The 23,323-nt window shown below is 44.4% G+C and overlaps 1 protein-coding gene and 1 long non-coding RNA gene across 2 annotated transcripts in view; one reads left to right on the forward strand and one right to left on the reverse strand.

Moving 5' to 3' along the window:
* Positions 1-624: 624 nt before the first annotated feature.
* Positions 625-2,403, reverse strand: LOC106745915. Its single transcript, XR_001374566.1, has 3 exons — positions 2,233-2,403; positions 1,611-1,764; positions 625-821 (listed from the first exon to the last, which is right to left on the reverse strand). It is a non-coding gene; the product is annotated as an uncharacterized LOC106745915 (long non-coding RNA).
* Positions 2,404-2,594: 191 nt separating this feature from the next.
* LOC106745934 (fasciclin-2) overlaps positions 2,595-23,323 on the forward strand; it is a 105,778-nt gene continuing 85,049 nt past the window's right edge. The window contains exon 1 of the mRNA XM_014621971.1: positions 2,595-2,934. Within this exon, the coding sequence (XP_014477457.1) occupies positions 2,874-2,934 (61 nt within the window). The 5' untranslated portion in view covers positions 2,595-2,873. The remainder of the gene's footprint in view (positions 2,935-23,323) is intronic.

The raw sequence follows: 23,323 nt of genomic DNA on the forward strand, positions 1-23,323 counted from the left end.
ATGATTCTTGTTTGTCAACCGAATCTAATATAATCAAGCAAAAAAGGACTATTAACAAATAAAAACAGACAAGACTGTGATGAATATTACTGACTAACTTCTCAGATGATATTAATGAATTCTAATCGTTTAACAACGTATGATAATATATATGATGATAACATATGCATTGAGAGAAAAAATTATCGAATGAACAAAACCTCGCTTATATGAGCCAAATTCGTACAAACAAATATGAAATCGACCGAACGAATCATGTAATTACGTGATGCGTACTATTATGATTGCTATTATCTAATTATACAAGTCCATTTTGTGTAATTTACAAATTATTACAATATTACAAATTATTCAAGTAACAAATTATTAACTGATTCAGTGATTACGATTAGTCACGCACTGCATTATCATGTTTATTATGACGCAACTCGTGTTTGCCTTAACACGTAATTTATTCAACAAACACATTTATTTGGACGAGCATTTGATTCGATTGTTTTTTCCCCGGTGTATAATATGTGAAATATAATAATAATACGTGCAAATGTTTTCAGTAAATAGAAAAATGAAAAATAACATCGCGATTTAACTTACCTGCTCACTATCGTTAACATAATAATTCAGCTGGATGATCGAGGATTTTATTCAGGCGATTCAGTCTATTTTCCGAAGAAAATCCGTCGTCGTCCTTTCTTCTGCGTGGCGATCGCGACGACCTCGATTTTCCGAGTATTTCCATCGGAAACGCGTCTCTGAGTAAACTCGAAATAAGCCACGGTATTCGCGCGCCGTGAGCTCTCATCTCCCGAGTAATTGTGTACCTGGGACACGCAATTACGGACCTATCGTTAACACCTTGGCAATATTTACGTTGGTTTACGACGTAGGTATGGATGCACGCTATCAATCATCGGGAGTCGAGGCGTCGACGACGACGAACATTCGTCGTCGCTTATCGTGATACGTGAAGAGAGCTCTCTTCGACGTCACGTATCGTAAGCCTCGTTGACGAGGAAGAGACACGCTGAAGTACCAATGTTTAAAGTATGTGACATATCAGCGAACAGAGACGTATACTCGCCGAATCAAGGAGAGTTAATCGAACCGAAGAATTAATAATAATGCTACCAAAATCTAATCTCACTAAATTCAATTTCCGTTTTTCTTTTAATCCTAGCTCCGGTTCAATAGGTCGTTGAATGTTTTCCAATTTCCCAGTTTTCACATGGCATATTACGTGTTTTTTTAAGTAACAGATGTCCGTTACAACGAACGAACATTACTTTTTCCTAAATCGCATTTGCGAAGCTATTTGAACATTTTTCCCGAAAATATCTCTTTTTTTATAAGTTTAGCTTAAACCCAAATCATATTCTTGACCTGATATCGCAAACATCTTATTTATTCCATTTCCAATTCTCACATTGCAAGCTTAAAAATATCAATTGGAACGAAAATGACAGGACGACAAAGTTAAGGCAATCCCAAGGATGAGTTAAGGACTCAAAGGTAAATGTACGTAGCTGAGGTTAATGCACTACGTTTATCGAAATTCGTTTCATTAATTCGTTTCATTAAACTGCTTATTGTCAACCTTCGTCTTTTCTCACCTTACACCGCTGAGCTGATTAGATAGCGTTGAATTTTTATTGCCGGGGTATATTACGTTGATACTCGACGTTGTGCATTGCAACTGGATAAACCGTCGTTGCCATAAATCGCCGATTTTTGCACATGTAGCTGGAGCACACAGCGAAACAAATTCTGAAAACAAGATTGCCGCGTATATCGTATGAGTAAAAAAAGTCTTGCCGCCGGGAAGATTTATATTCGTTTGGGTGAAGTGTTACGCTCGTGTTTACGAGCGTTCGATGTAGCGACGTTCGAAGGAGGCGAAATAAATGGCCGATCGAGGGGAAGAGTCGATATATGGAAGGCATCGCGCCAATATCGGGACCCCTACGTGTATATCTAAGCTAATGCGCGATTTAATCCTCGATCAGGTAAATAACACATCTTTCACGCGCGATTTAGTTCTCGCTTTAGACAGAAGGGCGACAAAAGGCAGCTAACCTCTTTCACGTGCGGAAACCAAGTTGGCAAAAGAGGGCTCGGAGTACGATCGATCACGCAGTTAAATCTATTACCTTAGACGCCTCTACTCAACGAGAAGTACATACTCGTGCCGCTAGGTTAGGTGTTAGCGTACGCGCGGAGTACATTGTTACAAACCTCATTCTCGCCCTTAGCTTCCGGGACCTCGGCGAAAGTTGGAGGCGTTCGCGAATGCACGACTCGAGTCAAGTGTGAGCTCGATCTCGACCAAAGGTGTTTCAGTCTGAAACATTGTCGGAATATCAAGTCGACTTATTGGAAGTTTCGTTATTCCTAGATCGTCGAGGAAGAACGAAGCAGGATCGAGGAAAGATTTGACCGGGGAAGGTCGAGCGCGCGCGCGAATCGGCCGGCTTCCCACTCATCGTCACGTAGTCGTACCTGCGTGCCGACATATCACGTGGTCGGCGGAATCAGCCGAGCGCAGCCGAAGGTCGTGCCGAACACGTACGCGGCGCTCCCCGCCACAGTTCGAGATCGGCCAGCGCGACGTCGTGACGTGTTCGTAGTCGGTCGGTAGTAAAAGTTGTTCGGATGCGTTGTATCATCTACGTACGTTCGATCCGTCGTTGATCGAACACGGGGACGACAACGCGATCGCGAGTGGTGTCAGTGATCGGAGATACGTAACGTGTGTCGACCGGAGATTAACAGAAACACGGAGACCGGTGTGTGAACGAACGGGAGAAAGAAAGAGAGAGAGAGAGACTGTTGTCGTCGGTGAGGAGAGTGGAAAGAGACAGGTGGTCAGCGTCACGATGGCAGCCTGTGAGCGTCTTATCGTTCCGATCGCCGTCCTTCTGGTGCTGCAACTAACAGGTACGTTCGAAAATATCCGACGTGCGATAATGCGCCGGTGCACCGCGCGGAATTCGCCCCCCTCGGAGGAATCTCGCGCGCGGTTTCCCACGGGACCGCTCGCGTGATACCGTTCGCCGTCGTACTTCGGTGTAGAAAGTGTTAGGAAGAGAGAGATAGAAAAGAGAGGGAGGATAGAAAGAGAGGCACGTAAGCGGGCACGCGAGTACACTCAGCAGGTGGTTAACCGCGCCGGCGTTACACCGTTCTGGAATTCGAGGTTTCCGACGCCAACCGACGCCATTATTGCGTTATCCATGAATTTGAATTCGCCTTCGAAACAGGCAGGCGTCTGGTGTCACGCGGCGGGAGTTTGAATTTGAAACGCCGCGCATCCCCTCGTTGCAATGTCGCGTCCGTGGATTCGTTCGAATCCCGGAACGGTCCGCCAACCGTCCGTGGCCGCTTTTTCCGCCTTCGGGATTCCCTTCGTAGCTGCACTTTCTGCACCTGCAGTTTTCCTCTTCCCCTTTTCGCAACCGCGCATTCTCTGCATCCGCAGTTTTCCTTTTGCCCTCCTGCCGTAACCGGCACTTTTTGCACCTGCGCTTTTTCTTTTCACTTCCGATATACCAATAAATAGGGCTACTTCGTTCTATTTTAAGTACAGGCGAAGAACGCAGATATAACACACGTAGTAGAGAGGCTAATGAATACACGCAGACCTACGGGTTCCACGGGCTTCTTTTGTTCGGGCGAGGGCAGTACATACGTCCTGTTGCCCGCACGATCATTCGACCGATGCGGTTTCCTGCGTATCCAGCTTGTCACACCTGACGATCTTCCTCGGTGACGATCCGCCTGTAATGTCCGCCTCAACGAACTAGAATGCAGCATGCACGAATTCGTCAGCGTTGAATCATTAGCGGTTTCGTCAATTCGTAATGAGCGTGAATCATGCTGAAGAATCTAGAGAACTAGATATTAAGAATATTATGAGTAATTCAAGGAAACCAGCAGTTCGAATACACATATTAAACAGTCTTATTACATGCATTTGTAACGTCAATTTCAGATTGTGCTTTGAATATTTTTTTCGCGTTTAATCAAATGTGCTTAGAATCGTTCTCTTATTAATATTTTATCAATCTAGAGATTATATATTTTGCGTTCCATCATTTTTCCGAAATGATTTAAATAATCTACCAGATTTTAGGACCAAATTTACGCAGATTTTGATTTTTAGCAGTAGACACTTCATTTTTAGCACTGCTTTCTCTCTTGCACGCAATTTTTCTTCAGGGATCGGTTTCGAATAAAATTTTTAATACGATATCGCAGAAGTTTGAAACCAATGATCATCTCGACAATAATTTCGCGATTTTTTTTTTTTTTATCGAAAATCACGAGTACGCTGGCTTTGTCGTATCTTTTGCGTCCATAAATGAGAATTAACCTTGAAGACAGTCCGCGATAATCCGTACTTCAACGCAAACATTCGAGGACGACCACACGCTGTTACAGCTGTGCAAATGCTAATTATATGCATTTGTTGAAAACGTCTAAGGCTAATCCTCTTTGGGCGAATAAAAGCAATTCCGAACTCGGCCGGCTTTGAGAACTGATAGAAAAGGGAGTCGTGGAAAAGTTACTCACGAATCAGCGGGCCTTCCTATTGTGCCCGTCGAATACTTTTCTCGAAATTGCTGGCTCGACCTCGGCCCGTCTTCGTGGATACCTGCGGATCTCGCGCAATTTACAAGGAGGGAGTCTGCTCACCTCCATCCGAGGCTCCCTTTTCTCCTCGAGCGTTCTCCCTTTCGTTTCGATCGTCCATTTATGATCCGGCTCTCCGCGAGGCCGTCGTCGAGCTATGCGTCCCTCCCTTTCTCTCTTTTCTTTGCTATCTTCTCTCTTTTCTTCTTACCTCGGTCCGGTTCCGTCGAGTTGCCTCGAAACACCGTCGTCGCCTCTTTTTCTTCTTTCTCTCTCTCTCTCTCTCCCTCCCCTCCCACCCCTTGTCCCTTCGCCTTACAAGCGTCGTCGTTCCGCTCACCGGTCGTAATTTATAAATGTGCGTGCGAAGGAAGAGAGATGCGATGAGAGGAGGAGTGATAGAAAAGTACCGTTCGCTAGAACGTTCCACTTTCCAACTTCGCGCCGTACTCGCACGGCGCCTGTACTCTTTTCTAGACGTGTTATTTCCTTTTCCACGGTGGAAGTTGGGTGGAAATCGCGGACATGAACTTAACCGGCTCGCGCAACATTCTAGCGAATTGTGCAACAATAACGGTTGGCGATGCCCGAGTTTCGACACGGTGTGTGCTACGATTTCCCTCATTTTCTTCAAACTCTCATTCACGAACATTAAAGTGATGAGGTGGAATTCCAGGGAGCATTTTTTCCGCTTCAGATAATCTTTTGAGAAAATTCCACTCGAAGGATTGAATGTCACGTAATTTGTTTTAAGAGCACGCGTGCCTTTCCGCATTAGAAGGTGACCATTGAAAAACAATACGAAGTAATATGAATCGCTTATTTCCTTCCAATTCTTATTAATAAATATTAAAACGCTGGAATGAATAATGAAATTCCAGAAATTACATTTTTGTCGTTTTAAATGAATTCACCGTGAAAAAAATTTGTCGGAACAATGTATTATACAATCGACTCTAAAGTCACTGGCGCGTTCTTTTACGTCGAAAAAATGTAAGTTAATACAATGGTCGAGAGTTCTGTTCGCACTGAGGTCACGATGTTGCCACGCGTGCAACGGATAGATAGCTCCACATGAATGGAGAACGACGAGATGTCGATCACCTCACACGTACCGTAACAAAAGACCGTAAAAGATGTTAGAGCGGAAAAAAGTGAAAAAAAAAATATTATGACGGTTAAAAGACTTATCAGTTCTTTTTCCGTTTCCCTTGTAAATTGCGGCGAAGCATTCTCGACCACTCGTCTTTCTTGGGCGACGAATGGATCATCATCTTTCATCTTTCTTTTTTTTTTCATACCGTCTCATTGTCACGATCTGACCGGCGCACGTATAAATTATGGTAGTTGACGTTACGTCTGTGTAATTGTATGGATCTTCGTCATGTCAGTTGGATACTCTCGTCGCGTAAACCTCTCGGGAAATATTCCTCGACTACGTCTCTAAGACTATGCTCGACGCGATGGATGCGCGTGTCGTACGGAGACACCGATCATTCGTCACTGTTAGACCTCTCCGGGAAAACATTGACGCAGTCGAAAAATTCGATTCATTAAATTCCAAAGTATTAACCAAGCTCGTCAAAGCAAATGCAAATAATGACGTGTGTAATTTATTCGTAACTAAGCAACGTTAAAGTTTATTACGTGTCAAGAGGTTGAGAGGCAGTTTAATTATCAAAATATTCTAACGTTGAAAAAACACGAAAAAAGTCGCGACAGTGACAAATGGTCGAAGGAGCTGTCATTAAAATTAAACGTCGAGGATTTTCATTTGAGGGTAATTAAGTTACCTCGTTTATGGCTATAATATCCCTTCTTAACGATCCTCTCTTATTACGTTCATTTATTAAGCAAATATCACATCTCAACATTCGTATGCAAGTGTCATCATCTTTGACATGTACAATCCAATTTTTGTAAACAGCCACTCAAAAGACGGGCGCTTTTAATTTTCAAAATTAAATATTTGCCGCGACTAGAAAGCAGACAAAGGCCGGCCTCGTTTGCCTTCCACACTTTTCGCAATTTCTCAAGAACGCGCGATATGAACGATAAAATCGAACGAGGGCGCGCCGGAAGAAACTTTCGCGGCGGCTTATCGTGGGGATTTTCCTGCCGGGGCCGGTCGCGTGTCGCGGGAAAACGAGAAGAAAAGCGATGGGAAAACGGCGCGCCACGCCGCGTCGCGCCGGCGGTCGGAGCAGTTTATCGCGCGGTTACTCGTAAGTGAGAGAAAGAGAGAGAGAGAGAAGAGAGAGAGAAGAGACCGTTGATTATGGTTATTGCGCTGTTCGCGCGCAGCCAGGAAAAATGTGTTCCGTGGAAACCGGCGGAGCGAGCCGGCGCCAGTTAATGAGCCGCGGCGGTTTTTTTAACGGCGGTATTTTAACGGACACACCGTCACCGTAAAAACGGGTCGCCCCCTTCTGTCGCATTGTTGGAGAAAACGGGCGAGTAGGAAAGCGAGACGAAGGGATGGATGCTCGACGCGGGTCTCCACCGTCGATAATTAGCGATCCTCCGAGGGAAATTCCGTACTGGGTGCGCGAAGGAAACGACCGAGCTTAAATGCGGATCTTCTCGCGGCGTTACGGTAAAAGCACCGGACACGCAATGGAACGTCCGCTTTCATTTATTGCTTCCGGTAGCCCGCGACGTGTATTTTAATTACGATTCTTGCGAGTGCGCGCGCGGTAATTTGTTTTGTCTCACGGCGGATCTTTTTAATGGCGACGGTACTACCCGGCGTTTCTATTATTGCTATTTGGAATTTGGGTTAACGCGCTGCAGTTTAAGTGTTGTCTACGGTTCTCATTTCGAGCAAACCGACTTTATAGGAAAACCTTCGCGTGTCTTCTTTTTTTCCAGAAAGTTATTAAAACTTTCCCGAGCTTCGTGCGATTTTAATTTACGGCTTCATACAGTTCGTGAGATTCCTGTCGTTGAACAAAAATTAGCGGTTGCAGACAACACCCGATAAATTTCCAGCTGAAGCTTCCATTAGCACACGCCATTTGACACCGATTCGATTGCAACGAGTATTGCTTATCATGTCGATTTCATTTATCTCACGCGATCATCAGTAACGCGAATATTCAGATTTCCTGCAATCCAATCGGTCGCGATGAAATTGCACAAATGGATGTCGCGTCGTGAGTTGCCAGCAGGAAGTTTTGCATCATTACAAGGCAGCTTATTTAACTAACAATGCCCAGAGGTCTTCTTTTCTTCGGTCATGTTTTCGTGACAATAATAGGAAGCATTGTGCTTAAGAGAGCGAGCCGCGAATTTATACTTCCCGTTTCGTATTCTGGAAGAGGCGCCCTGCGATACTAAAGGCATGTCCTTGTTATCTCGTCGCAGTTTTTGTTCTCCACTTTTCCTCTTGTAATTCTTCAACTACATGTACACATTTGTACGTGCAAGTACAAATTACCGCCGATAAAGGATACAAAAGCCTATTGTTGGCGTACTTTTTATCGAGCGTACTAATTACCAATAATTTAGGTCTTGAAAAGACCTTTCACATACATCTCAACCGTTTTCTCTTAAACGTTGATATAAAACTTAATTTCAGATGATTAATTTCAAGTGTTTCCCGCAGTGGCCGTGATTGTGAAGTTTCGTAATACCGTATTTTAAAACTTTGTAGTTTTTTAGATAAAAAAAAAATTGACGATTTCGACGCCGGGAAAGATTCGTTGTTCCGTGAAAGCAGCGCGAATGCGCCGTTAAATTGTTCTCGAACTCTCGTGAATTATCCTGCGGATCGAGAGCAGCGGTTATCCTTGGCGGATCGTAATAAGTGACGCAAAGGCTTAATGAGGTAGTAAAACTCGCGGAGCGTGGGTGTTTTTCGCGATAATAAAACTCGCGGAACGTGAGCGTTTTTCACGATAATAAAACACTGTGTACGCGCACATATACATTACACAAAACATGCACACACTCACGTACACGTGGGCGCTGTAGTTGCCGTTGCAATTGTAACCGTGTTTAACGCATCGTGAAACCACCCCTTGTCAACGTGGTTTTTCGTATCACATTTTCCTCTCGGCAAAGACCTACTTAGACAGTTTGAATTTTGATACAATGTCGTTTTATAATTATATCGTGTTTTGCACGTACTATACTTCCACTCACGATACTCGGAATACACGTCACGCAAGTCGTTGTTCCTGAAGTCGTAATTAAAGTTTATACCGTAGCTATAAAAAAGTTGTGAAAATGTCAAATATTAACCCTAGATGAAAAAATGAATACTTAATACGTTCCAAAAGTGAGTTTTCAAGAACGTTAAAAAATTGTCGCGATCCCCTGCGTATTAATAAGTAATTTGACTCATCTTTTCGAGTTAGTACACATATCGAAGCAAAATCAGAAAAATAAATAAACGATACGAATAAGTTGTAGGAATTAAATTGAATTTTACAGATTCTTACAATATACGATATTCAAGTTACTTTAACAATCTTGTATAAGTCAACGTTATGTAATATCATTTAAAACTAATTCCATTTAACTAAACGATAAAATACACATTCATTACGTACTGACTCACAAAGCGGCCTCGCAAAAAACACGCTATCCCTTCGCGCGAGAAAGCGCGATGAAGACGTCAGCCTCGTAATGGAATCGCGCGTAATTGAAATACGTGTTTTCACTGCAAATGTTTGCCTTATCCCAACCGTCTACGGGTAGAACGCTTCTCCTCCTTTTTTTTTTTTTTTTTAAGATAACGACATACATCTGCGATATCGATTCCATGGTCGGTATCGGCCCGCACAAACATGCGTTTACGATGAGATAAGAAAAGAACGTACCACCTGGCCTACGTAACAGACTCTCGTACTCATGAAATTCTATCGAAGCGCTCTTTGTTCAGCAGAGAAATCCGTTACAATATCTTATCAGTAGTATTCTTGGTACTATATCGTAGCGAGACGATTAAGTTATCGATGATTTCGGATCAATGCTCCTTGCACATAACTCCGAGTATCACTCAAGAATAAACAGTAACCTTCTTAGCTTATTTTCTATTGAAACGTAAAGATTTGCGTGTACAATGTACATGTGCATAATTCTATATATAAATAATATGTAAGTAATATTAATGCACGGAGATAACACACATATACATTGGCTATATTGACGAAATAATGCTGAATGCACGAGTTTAGAAGGTTTAAAGATTATTGGTTAACATTTATTTTATCTCACTGTAATGGTACTTTTATCCTATTTTTGCGGCGTTCGAAGTGTTCCACCGTCACGATCTATTGCTCCCACGATCGTAGAAATTTATCTCGCCACGTGAGACGTAGTGCCCCTTAGTAGACACTCTTTCTCTCTCCTCTTACATGCACCTTGCACATCACTCGCATTACTCAGGTCGCGTACGCTGCAATCTTCCCGCGCGCTGACTCGTGTAGCTCTTCCTTCCCATGAAAAGTCCGAGTTCGGTGTCAATAGCGTCCAGCACGATCTAACGCGAACTTATAAAAGGGAGAGAAATTGCAAAATATTTCACATCTGACGCATCTCCTCACAATGCTTATTGTCCGCTATTACGAAACGGTGCGCGTGTCGATTTATTCCGATGACTAAACAATTAGGAGATTGCACCGTGTTACGTAACGCGCGTCAGGATGATGTGGAGCCGGGCGGAAAGCGACGTACGTTACGAACGGGAGGAATTCCTTCGAAACCTCGAATATAACGTCGGATAAAGTGAAATACAGTAATACTTTTAATATTGACTAACGCGATACTTGTCTCAATCCGATTACCTGGAATAATTCGACGTGTCGTGTGTACGTGCTTTAATGATCAATTCGTTAGTAAATTTGCGGTCGTCGCCACGTGTGCTCGTAATAGAAATTGAATACGTTTATGCACGAGGACGCCTGAATAAGATCTCCCGATGCTTCTCGCTCGAGTTTCTATGCAACCTCGAGATGAATGAAACGTTCTGTTACGTCGCGTATTCGACGCGAGGCGCGAGACTTCTTAACGAGTCAAAGGATTCAGTGACGTCACGAGGATTAACTAGCTAAATACCCGATGTAAATTAAGCGCACGCCCACTCGCGTTTTGTCGTCTAAGGAACGCTAACACGCTGAAATAACAGCTGCTGTGGTTCCTGCTCTATATTCCTCTCTTGAAAGAGACAAATATACCCTTATATCGGGAACGGTATCTGTTACAATCACTGGCCAGAACACAATGGACGTCAATACAATTGTACAGTAATATTTTCGGAAGTGGAATGCGGGCTCGCCGCTCTGCGGATTCTCAGATAAATAGATCTTATCTATCTTAGATTTGTTGTTAGAAAGGCAACGTCTCGTAGTCCGACTGAATCTTCCAATGTAAAACGTAAAACATAATATGATTATATTCGATTATATAATAGTGCTGCAATAGTGTTGGTAGTTTATTCATGATAATATTTAATTTAATTTAATTATGGTCGAGGAAGAACGAAAAAGATTTGTGGAGACATTGATTTAAAGTGAACTACCATCTGGTGTTGCTCGTTTTACGTTCCATGTCTCACATGCATTCGGGAACTTTATTGAATCGATATCGAGATTAATACTTGTCGATACCGATACCGTGCGATGTCAAGCGTAAGTTTTACGACAGCGCGGGAGCGCGATTAAAATTTCACTCAGTCGTAGGCAGACTTTCGTTTTTACATTGTCGTAAAATGGCGCATATGAACGTCGTTTTCGGTGGAATAATTCAACACGAGCAGTCCGCCGCCGGGTTACTTTTACGATCAGCCGTTCATAAAAGGGGACAAATTACAGCGCCGCGAGGCGTCGTGCCACGTCGCGTCGCGCCACATCCCGTCGCGACTATTCTCGTTTGCGAAATTATAAAAGTCTCGGTCGCGTCGTTTTTGAAAAAGAAAAGACAAAAAGGTGGAAAACCATTATCGTGAAAATGGAGTTTAATTAAAGTATCCTGGCCCAGATGGTGGCCCACTCCGGCGTGCGCTTATTAAAAGAAAACGCGCGAGCTTCGTTGAACGTGAAAAAGAGCTCTCCTCGAGCGAACGCGAATTAGCGGCGCCTCGTAATTCGATTTATCCCATGTGCTTTCATTAACCGACTTCTTTGGCTGGAAAGCGACGTGCATAAACGGATCTTCTTTTCAGGGGACGAAGTTCGTCAAATAACGCATACAAATATGTACTTTTTCACTTCTTTTTTTTTTTACTATCTTCGGAAATTTGTTTTAATATAAAAAATATCTTAATAACTTGTATATATCTCGGCATATATTTAATGGTAGATTAACAGTTCATTAATATTATAAATGTTTGAAGCATTGAATTTTCGAAAAAAAAATTAATGCTCATGTCGGAGAGTTACGAGCATTTAGGAACACATCCCTCGTCCGAGCTCTCGACTTACTGCGTGCGTTAGTCAGAACTCCCGACAATTATACCGGAATTATATCTCATAGAACGGATTTCGGGATAGGCCGGGGCGCAATCGGAATTAGCAGTTCCGGCGTTTGCGGCGTTTCCAAACTACCCCGGGGATTCCGAAACTAATAATCGTCCTTGCTCCAGCTCACATTTGAAGCACACGTGTCCGACCCGTCGGCTCATTTCGATTCGAAAAAGCTCTTCAAAGCGAGGGATCCCGCCGTAAAACGGTGACTGTGACCACTGAGCGGAAATAAACGTCATATTGTACAGCACCGGCACACGTAAAATATTACTGAATCTGCGTAACTGGTTGAAATATTTTCTTTAATTACAGAGCTTAATATGCTCTAATAGTTCATTCATCGGGATTCCGAAACATCAAATTGCTCCAATAATCCAAATTGTTTCAATAATTCACAGTCGTTTCTCTTAATCATATCAAATTCTCGTGACATTGTTCGTGTATCACATTATAAACTGCATTATCGGTTTGCCTTGAAGACTTTAAAAAATAATGAACGAAATAGAATAACGTTTCCTCTAACTAACATTATTATTCGTAATTATATCCGAGTTATTGTTTCCAACTAAATGAATATCCCATTAGAATCTATTCGGAGATTCGAATCAAGGGAGGGACTTGTTTGTGCATCTTTGAAGTTTAATTTGCAAAAATCTCTCGAGTTTCATTCGCTCAGAGCTTGATCAGTTTCAGCGTCGTTGATAAAGAAAAGTCAATTGGTCGAAGAGCTCGTGGATGAAAGAAAATACGAATAATCTGGCACACCCTTTATGGTGCTCTACTCCACCGTATGACGCGTAAGCGGGATCCGATCAGAAATACGCGGAAAGGAAAAGGCGAAAGGAATACCACGCTGCACGCGAAGTATTTCCTCGGAGACGAGGGCTGAGTATAGCGAAAGAGGAGGAGGAGGAGGAGGATAAAAAGGAAGCGAACCCCCGTGCCTTGGCAGTTTTTGCGAAAACCTGTTCTGCTGTTCTGGCTGCAACCTGCCTTGTGCACCTGCGCGAATAAAAGAGACCCTTCTTCAGCTTCTCAGCGGGCCACCTCAAGCTTCCCCCGTGAGATAGCATTGTGTGCCTAACTACCGTTACACCGGGTGTCTCTCGAATTGTTAACTCGTGACAAAGCGCACACGTTAAAGAAAAAAAAATATTACGTAAAAACAATGTTTTGGAAAATTCTGCATGATCGACGTGTGTTTCGTTAAAATTCGCCGGCAGAAGATACGATTAATCTATAAACTTCGACGAAACGCTTGTATCAGCCATACTCATAAATCACTGGAGAATTCGCGCATACGAACTCAGGCTATTAGTAGAAATTAGCAAACATTACTGAATGGAAATTTAGTGCGTAGATTTTCGGGCAGTAAGTTGTCTCGATTTTAAGAAGGAAATCGCTTCTGAGGAACTTGCTCACAAATATATTAAAGGAAATAGCTCGATCGCAGAATATATCGTCATTGAAAAATCACAAACAACTATCGACTTAATAGCGTATCACCGTGTAACTCGATTACTTCCCGATACATACTCGGAGAGTAATAGAGATCGATGTATAAGTGTTTTGGTAGCAGATAATTTCTGGATTAGACTCCACTCGTCTCGACTTGTAATTCCGAACTCAAATTTTTCAAATTCGTAGAGATCCGTCGAGCGCGTTGACACGAAGTGGAGGAAGCCTCGAATCGCCATCCGCTTTACAGTTACTTTACGGAAATCGAGATTTACCGCTACGATCGTCGCGTCTTTTTTTGTGAAGAGCCGGTCGCGTTGTTGCAGCTTCCTGGCCAGCTTCCTGGCTATTCTCCCTTTCTTTTCTTCCTCCTTTCTAAAGTACGGCGTGATGACGAAGAATCGCGAGGCGAGAGAGAGAGAGAGGAGAGAGCAGTTCTCGTCGTCTTTGTGCCCGGCTATATCCACCTTGCTATCTGAGCCTAATGGGAGTTAGGGTCCGTCATTAAAGCGATAGGTCGGCCGTGACTCCCTATAGCTGCTCGGCCGCACTTCCGTTAGGTTCGTTTTCGCGTGAACTGGATTAGAACGAGCCTCGGGCCTGGCATCACTGGATAACGATCCGTGGGAATTGGACTAGCGGGTTAAGGAGGATCGCCGGTGGCGGCGATAACGACGTCGACTACGACGAGGTCGATGACGATGACGACGGCGGCGACTGGGACGATCGGATTTCTGGCCGACGTTCTTGTTCCCCGTCGGTCGTTAAACCCGCTTGTTGTCGCGTGAAATATACGGGCGTCGCGGGTTACGCCGACTCGTACGTCACCTGATTCCGTCAGGTGGATTCATCTCTCGCGTCTCGGACCCGGTCGTCTCGTTTTATGGCGGAATGTCACAATCTGGAGCAAACGACCGATCAATTCGTCCTCTCTCATCGATAATGATGTATCTGTTACAATTTCCGAAGCAGCCGTGTTGAATGTTATTAAAATATAAATTCCAACTCGGTAGATATTTTGTAACAATAGATAAAATGAGTTAAAATTGTTGAAATTCTCCAGATTCCATCAAGCTGAAGATACGAATGGAAGATACCAAGATACAACTATATACAGGCTAATTGTCTTTTAATGCTGAAAATCATTACTTGTATTGCCATGTTAAGGATCTCAAAAGATTATTAAGAATTATTTAATTGAGCTGAGTCATATTGAATATTTGCATGATACTCTAATCGTATGATTATGAGAGACAATCCGTACATGTGTATTTCTAACGACATGACTGCGCGCGATGATGGGAAGCCATATATATTTATATAAGGAACATTTATAAAATGAACGTCCGCGCGACAAGATGTAGGCGTCTTGTTTCAATTCAACGGCACGTTAAATAAATGACACGAGCAGGGTCGTAATCGTCTCATTTAACTTTAAATTTTCTTTCTCTCCTTCGTTCTCCGTTTTCTCTCTCTCTCTCTCTCTTCCTCGTTCTCACGTCGCCGCTCACGGCTTTATATACTCGATTATCGGTGTCATTTACATCCGAATGTCCGACAATGTCGCGGTTCGAAACACCTTTACCGCGACGGCGCCTATTAAATCCTTGACACAGCGCTATCGTTATTAAGAGCAATTATCGGGAAAGTGTCTCGCCGAATGCAGATACCGGGCGATTAATCAACCTTGAATCTCGTTGATTACTCACACGTGCAGGACATACTCGCGTATCCGTCACCGCGCTGCACGTTGCAATCCTGCGTTAATAACTCTCCGCCTCCGCTCGGTGTGACGTAGCAACGGGTACAATTAACGTTTCATTTTTCTCCGTGTTCCGAGGAGCGTAGAATCCGCGACAATTCCACGTAGCCGCGGTCGCAGTTCAACTACGCACGTCGAACGTAGAAACACACGGAAACACAGTCGCTCGTTATTTCGTTTAAGTTACGCGCCCGACGATCTCTTTTGAGTGTAAAATACCGGTGTAAAATACGAATATCCCCTTTTTCCTTCCTTTTGTTTATTTCCTCTTCTTGAAAAACAGATGTTCGAGCCCATCGAACAGGGTTTCGTCGGAGGTTTCGCGATGTCCGATAAATATTTATCCCCCGCCGTGGGCTTTATTAGCGGCAAATATTTAGTCGTATTTACGTCGCCGGGAGCGACAAATAGTATTGACGGAGATAGATAGAGAGAGAAAGAGAGAGAGAGAGAAAGCAAAGGGGGACGACGAGACGGCCCTCTCGTATATGTGGCCTCTCCACACCGCCCATAAACGGACTCGGTCGAGCGAATAATTTATTACTCGCAACGAACGTGGCGAGATTTACATAAAACAGGGGTTTTCACGCGCGAATCGATCGCGAATCGAGCACGACGTTCGGCGTCCGCCTCGCGCGCGCCATGTATGCACCTACGCACGCGTCCGTTCTAACAAGTGCACGTGTTTCTTTCTTAAGCACGATGTATCGAGCGTTGAAACGCGCGTGTTCAAATCGAAAGAGATCGCCCGACACGATATCTTGCATGAACCTCTTGAAATCGCAGGCAATTATTATCACATTTTAATTAATGTTAATAAATCGCCCGAGCGCTCTTTAGTACCGCCGATAATGCAACGAGATGAATATGTTATATAATTAATAACTGTTTCACTCGGCGATTAGAAGGATTATTATCCGGTTCATTCATCACGTATTCACAGATTTCCATTTCTATAACTATACTCGATAATCCGCGGGTGCGCCTATCTCCAACTGAATATTTTCCCCTCTCCCTTCGCTAATTGCGTCTGTTGCCTGCTTTAATATTGTATCCTTAAACAACGCTGATTACGCGTGTACGCGTCGCGTCGATGCTCCCGATCGATGCGATTAATAAATTAGCGCGTCGCGCCGCCCGAACGAATATCGCAATTATCGAAAGCGCAGCACCGTTGGGCGGCGTGTTGCATTACTCGCTCGTGAAAGCGGGTTGTATCGCGTGCGCGAATGATTAATCGTGTTCGTATACCAGGCGATCGTACGATCCCACCGATTCGTTCTGATTATCTTCGATCGCCTCGTTCAACTTTCCGAAAATTGTGAGCGCGTCCGAAATGATGGTAGCAACTGATCGGCAATCGAGCGGAACAGTCGCGCCGGCGGCACGATACAAAACGCGTTTACCGTATTTTTAGTTAAGACCGACGTGTCCGGCGCGCCACGTTATTGGGAGATGCGTTTTTTTCTGAAATACAACCCCGCACTATTCGAATTGTACTTTACGTTGCAATAGCTGTTTTATCGTCCGGCTATCGTATAAATTGTCGTCCGCCTCCCGGCGATATTTTTCTTTTACGACTTACGTAAATTGCGTTTCTTCTTTTTTCTTTTTTTTTTCTTTTTTTTTTTAAGCAACGTATTTCGCACTTCACTGCACATTTCTGGGTCAATTCGAACGTTCCGATCTTTTTCAAACGGATATCATGCAATTTTGGGGGGAAATTATATTATTTTTGCAATATAATTTTTAATATCCTGTCTAAATACCGTTAAAAATACATTAATGGATTTCGCTGCTTTTAATTAATGCGATATCAGATATCAGTCTTGAAAAGAATACCACTGGTAAAGGATTATGAAATCGACCGTGTATAATCGATTAAATATAATATGTATATTTAGTGTGAAATACTGTCAATCGTGCAAAAATCAAATAGCCTCAGCCGTTGAGAAACATGTCTGGTTGAAAGTTAACACGAATCGTTCTCTTACTGTCGACATGCGATTAGAGAATAGCTAATAAACACCGAATTTTGAAAGTGCTGACACCGTTTGTTATATAATAAATATTTTATCACGTTTTTCCGTCGGTGTCTCTATCGGATTATTGTACGTCAACAGGCCTAGAGATATTCCGCTGCTGAAAATTAAAAGGAATTATCGAACAATAGCGTCATCCGGCCTATCGCGAGCGGCGCGCCGCACGTTAATTTCGCCGGGCGTTATTTTTCACTGCTTATCGCGGTAATTGCGTATCCCGCCGCGTTGAGAGATTTTAATTCCGCCTAAAATACAATGACACGATCTCACGTCGCACGCGATTAACTAATCGGATAAAGCGCGTTAATATATTACGACGCAACTTCCACGCGCTTCCTCGTGTTTTCTTATGCTATTGACGATGCTATTGACAACTTGTCATCACTAATATATATCATAAACTGTAATAATAATAATAATAGAAATTCTTCGGTAGTTTCTTTCTCAGAGAGAGTAATAAATAATTACCGGCAATCGCGTTCCCTTCTTTCTAATCGATAATGGATTTCCTATAAAACTGTCGCAATTATTGATTTATCAGAGAGAAAAGGCTTGCGAGGACCGTTATCGAATAATTTTCCGTTAATCTCCATTAGTGCTTTTGCGCCAGATTTCCCATGTAATCCGTGCGCTCTCGCTAATCCACAGATGCCATTTACATTGTCGATAGCATAACGAGATTGAAACATAAATGCAACTACGACACCACGTATGTTTCAACGTCGCTACGTCGTCACGTCTTAGTCCTGTCGGTGATAATAAAGGAAGAACGACTATCTATTTGATCTCGAGGGCAAACATTTGCCTTGGATAAGAGTGGACGCTTGACGGCGATGAGGGGGAAGAGGTCGGCGGGGGTGAGTTTCCGCGTTGAAATCCCCCCCGGTGGATGACGAGGTCGGCTTATTGTAATTAATAACCGCGGAGTGCGGCGACCGAGTAAGCCGGGCAGAGTCATTTCGTTTGAATGGACCGTAATTCAGCGTCGCTGGGTCGTTTCTTCTGAATAGAGCTTAATTCTGGACTCACGCGTCATCCCGTCGCGTCTTCCGCAACGAGATTGGAGAGCGAGGGCCACACATATAGGACGTTAAGGGTTGATTTTGATGGATTACCGCTGTCGTCCTCGTAGAATTTCAACCAATCCCGCGGGAACGCGACCGTCGCGGATGTGTCGCCGACGACTTGACAGGGAAATGCACTCAAGCAAGCGCTCATGTGCGGGCTCTCCTTTCCCTTCCGCTGCTTCTTTTCCCCCGACGCATCGAGTTCGCCGCGAGAGCCAATTATCCTTTTTTGTAACACGACAGTCGCTCTCGCTTTCAACGGAGTCGCGTTATCGCGACGATCGAGAGAGGGGCAGTTTCCTCCTCCGCTTAACCGCGCGTACACTTTCGTGTGTAAATCGAGTTACACGACGGCGCGTGTGGCTCGCGTTAAATCGACTTGATTATCCTACAGCACGGAGGGCAGAGGAATCGTTCGCCTTTCCTTCGTGAAACCTTGGCCGCGAGGATGAAATATCAGCGGTTACCTTCGTGGCTCTCCTCGGTCTTACGAATTTATCCCCGCGCTGTAATAAAGTTGACTCGTTTTCTCCCGCCGTGTTTGAACCACCGGTGAATCGTGCAATCGCGTTTGAACTTTCAGCAACTCGTGTCTCTTCTTCATAGTTTCAAGACGGTGGCTCGATTCAATAAGTTGCCGAAGAATAGAGCGATACATAAGCGTTGTTGCATGTCGCCGGTGCACAGATTAGCGGCAGCATATGCTTCTGTTTACCATATCCATGTATATTTATGCTTTCGCCGAGCGGAGAGCATGTGTCTTCCGGCGGGTCCCACGCGGGCCGCGTAAAACCCCGGAAAGTTCGTAAAAGCCTAACGAGAGTCGTTTGTACGGAGACGAATTTTTAGGCGAGCGTGAAAGGAATGGCAAAAGTTTTCCCTTTCTGCGAAAGGGTCGCCGGGGTAACCTGCGCAATCGTAGGTCACGCGTTCGGCATCGAAATGCGCGCTGAATTCTCACCTCGTTGAAAAGCTCGATAAGGGTCCCCCTGGTTGGTGTTCAAACAGTATAGGAGAAATACGACAGTGATAATAAATTAGTCGCAGGCGGCGATAAAGCAGACGACAAGTGTGCGACTTCACGTAAATTTGTCGACTGGATGCTCGTGCGTTGCCTAATTTCAAAATGACCGGGTAAAATATTTATGCTATTTATATATTATTATCATATATATATATATATATATATATATATATATATATATATATATATGAAATATAACGTATACAATTAGGATAATTGATCGACAAATGATATCAAGAACGTGGAAGATTTCGCCTGAATTAATCTGTCGGCATCCACGAGAGCGAGACAAATATTTGCACGATCTAAACGTGGAAATAAGCGAAGCGCAATAAATTCAGGATGGTAAGAAAAGGAGTTATCAGACGTAGATATATATATATATATATATGTATGTCTGTGCAAGTGTACATATATATCGCCGCCGGCAATAATTTCACGAGAGCACGCATATGACGCACGTGAAATACGAGGCTGCGCCAATTAAGTTGTTTGCCGGCGTGCCGGTTATACCTTCGCGCAAATAATTCATTAACGAATGCCGGAGTGCCGGAGTATAGCGCGGGTGGATGAACTGCCCGTTGGAGTCAGCAGGTGGTTTAAAGTCTACGAGAGTCGACTTTAAGCTTCTCCACCACGTGAGTCGCGTAATGCCGCGCGCGTTGCTAGTTTCGTAACGGAGTTTCCGCCGAACGAAATTCGTCTCTCGACGGACCTTCGGCTCGCGCCCGGAATACTTACGTCGGATTTTCGAGTATACCCGATACCCGAGGCATCCTCCGAAGGGGACGGGCAAATAATTGAATTTAGATTGAAGGGTTGTTTCACGACGTGGCGTCTCTTCTCTTCTCTTTCTCTCTCTCTCAGCACCGCTTCTTCTCTCTCCTACGCTAGGAGTCGTCTCGCTTCGCCGATTAATTTGCGAGGCTTCTCTCGCGTGAGCTTTCCAGTCCCTCTCCTCGCAAAGAGGGGGTTCTTACCGCGCTCCTTGAAAGTCTTCGGATGCGCGGAAAAACACTGTCCGGATAATTTCGCGCCGTGATGGCGCGCTCTTCTCTCACCGGATCGTTTACCCTCCGCTCGGGAAAGCGCTCTCTCTCTCTCTCTCTCTCTCCGCGGAAAAGACATTCGATTATGCAAAGCCGGCGACGACGAGAGCGGATAGCGATTTAAATGTTTTTAAAGGTCTTCCGCATTTGCGTATTATTCGCGAACGCGAGACTTCGCATTCGTTTTATCGGTCCTGAATTAAATTAATCGAGCGGCGCGCGGGATTTTAGCTCGCTCGCTTGGCACCGCCGCGGCGACGCTGAAATGTCCGATTATAAAATTTAACGGGTAAAATTGAAGAGATGTTCGGAAGGCACTCTACCGGCGGGCTCTGGCGGATCAAATGGTCCGTAATGTTACAACTGTTAAATCGCTCACTTGAAATTTCAACGAGTACGATGCCCCGGCCGCTTCTCGCGTAATCTGCGTAATGATTTCTTCGTGGTACATTAGCGGCCGGCTTTCGCGAGGGAAGGAAGTCCGACGCGTTGAACATTACAGATGACGAGACGCGATACGCCGTCGTAGCCGGCGGTATTTAATATGCGAGTTGCGCAACTTCGAACGAAAACGTGGCCTGTACGCGCCCGCGCGGCACCAACCGCGCACGCATGTGGTATAATAAAAACGCGCCTCGGGTGGATGAAACGGCTTCCTCCTTCTCGCAATTTCCCTCGCCTTGTCGTGAAGCCGTGAAAACGCGTATTCTTTCCTTCGTTGTGACGAGAGAGAGGGAAGTACGAAGCCGTTTCTCCGTTTTCCGCTTTTAGATTGCCAGCCGCGTCCGCGAGCGAGACAACGCGTCGCTGGTATTTACGGAACTCGCGTGCGCTATGAATTATTAATGGCCACCCGGTACAATTGTCCACGCCGGCAGTACATCGGGCTAAATAAAGCATTTTTCATATCGCGCAATTTGCGTGCTCTCGCCGCATTCTGGGCGGCATGCACGTTACACAGATGTAATTATAGAGGGGGGAGGCATGTTCGAAAGTGCGCAGCGACATAAACGAAAATTTGACCCGCCGTTTCATAGTCATTGAATTATTTCGATACTCGGTCGCTCCCGTGGAATTATTCAGTTTGGGCTATAAAACGTTATGACGCAAATTCGAAATTCAGCCCCGTTGCCATTCGACAGACCGTTAACGAAGATACGCGTGAGTACGACCGCAAGTGTGGTCGTATTTAATAGTTACTCGATGCGTCTGTGGTGCAGGGTGAGACGAGGTGGGGAGGGAAGGGGAGGGGGGAGGGGAGAATCGGATTACAAAGACCGGAGAAAATGACTTCCACATTTTGCGCCACGTGCGAATAACGAATTTCAGGCGAAATCGATCGGGAATACATTATCGGACATCGGCGAACGCGAAAAACGGGTTCTATGTAAGTTACGCCAGCCACTACTTTCGGAGAGTCGATGGTAATGAAATTCTAATAGGTCACAGCCGTAGATACGATGGTCAAATTGGATCCGTTAATTTCTCCGCGATTACGTTTACATCGATTCTTATCTGTCGCGTATTATAAATCGCGGCAACGCATTTTGAAATTTCTCTCACAGATTCGTATCAACGTTTTTATCGCGATATTCGATATGGTGGTTCGAAAATAGTTTCGTATAGGTATATATATATATATAGATTACCCCCGATATCGGATTGATCGAAAAGTCTTTTTCGTAATAAGTTCACGAGCAATAAAACGTCATTTAAACCTAATAAAGAAGGAGGAAATAGAACGTGATTTATCAATATCGTACCACTAAAATAAATTTGATCTTTTCTACACACAGTTGCCCACTTATTTACAGTATCTTATCGCGGCTTTATCGCAGCGCTATCACGACTCCCGTTGCACCTTTGTTGATAGGGTCTATCACGGCCCTGTCATGACTCTATCACGACTCTACAGCACAGCTCTGCTGCATTCTTGTTGATAGCCCTATCGCAGTCCTGCGTATTACCGCAGCGGAAATGTTTCGCAATTAAAAACACTATCGATCACCCTCATTCCCGTCGTGACTGCCTGATTTATAGGGGTGTAATTGTACTTGCGAGCATCGAAGCCAAAAGCTCGCGCGCGCGCGTATCGCACATTACCGTGCAAATCGAGCCGAGTCAGGGGTCGGCCCGTCGAAATCCCCGAAGAGCAGCCAGGCGCAATTTTGTCGTGCGATTAATGACGGTCGCCATAATGGATCGTAGGTATTATTCAGGAGATAGCGCGGTTTCAAGGCGAGCCGGACACGTTTTTTCCCGCGGGCGTATCTCGGCCGGAAACTCGTCTCATGCCGAGTATTTACGCGCTACCTTCTAATGATAGTTTCACGTGAATTAATTAGATGCAGAACGTAACTGATATCATCGCACGATCAGGCAGATATTATAGGAGAAACATCGGCAATGTTTAAGACGCGAGAGTACAGTGATTAAAATTAATTGCTACGTAGGCAAAACTCGACTCTCGAACTTACGATCATTATTAATACAGTTGCTGGTTTCAAGTGTTAAATTTTGCGTAAAAATTTTGCGCCCACAACGCGGCTCCTTCGAACGCGATTCTCAATTACTCGCGCGATTATATTCATGAGGAAACGTTAGTCGGTGCGCTGCGTATATATATATATATANGAGAAGAGGCACAGCTGCGACGCGGTGCGTGCACTTAGGATGCACAAACGGTACAATCGGGTCGCGGTGGTGCCGCCGGCTTGCCATAACATGACACTAACTACTTGGATTTAAAGCCAGACAAAGCGCATGTAACACGAGCGGCACCAGGAAATCTCGCGATTCCGGTGCCCCTTCTCATCCCCTCCG

Source organism: Dinoponera quadriceps, unplaced genomic scaffold (assembly GCF_001313825.1).
Source record: "Dinoponera quadriceps isolate SergipeBrazil2010 unplaced genomic scaffold, ASM131382v1 scaffold1872, whole genome shotgun sequence".
NCBI lineage: Eukaryota > Metazoa > Arthropoda > Insecta > Hymenoptera > Formicidae > Dinoponera > Dinoponera quadriceps.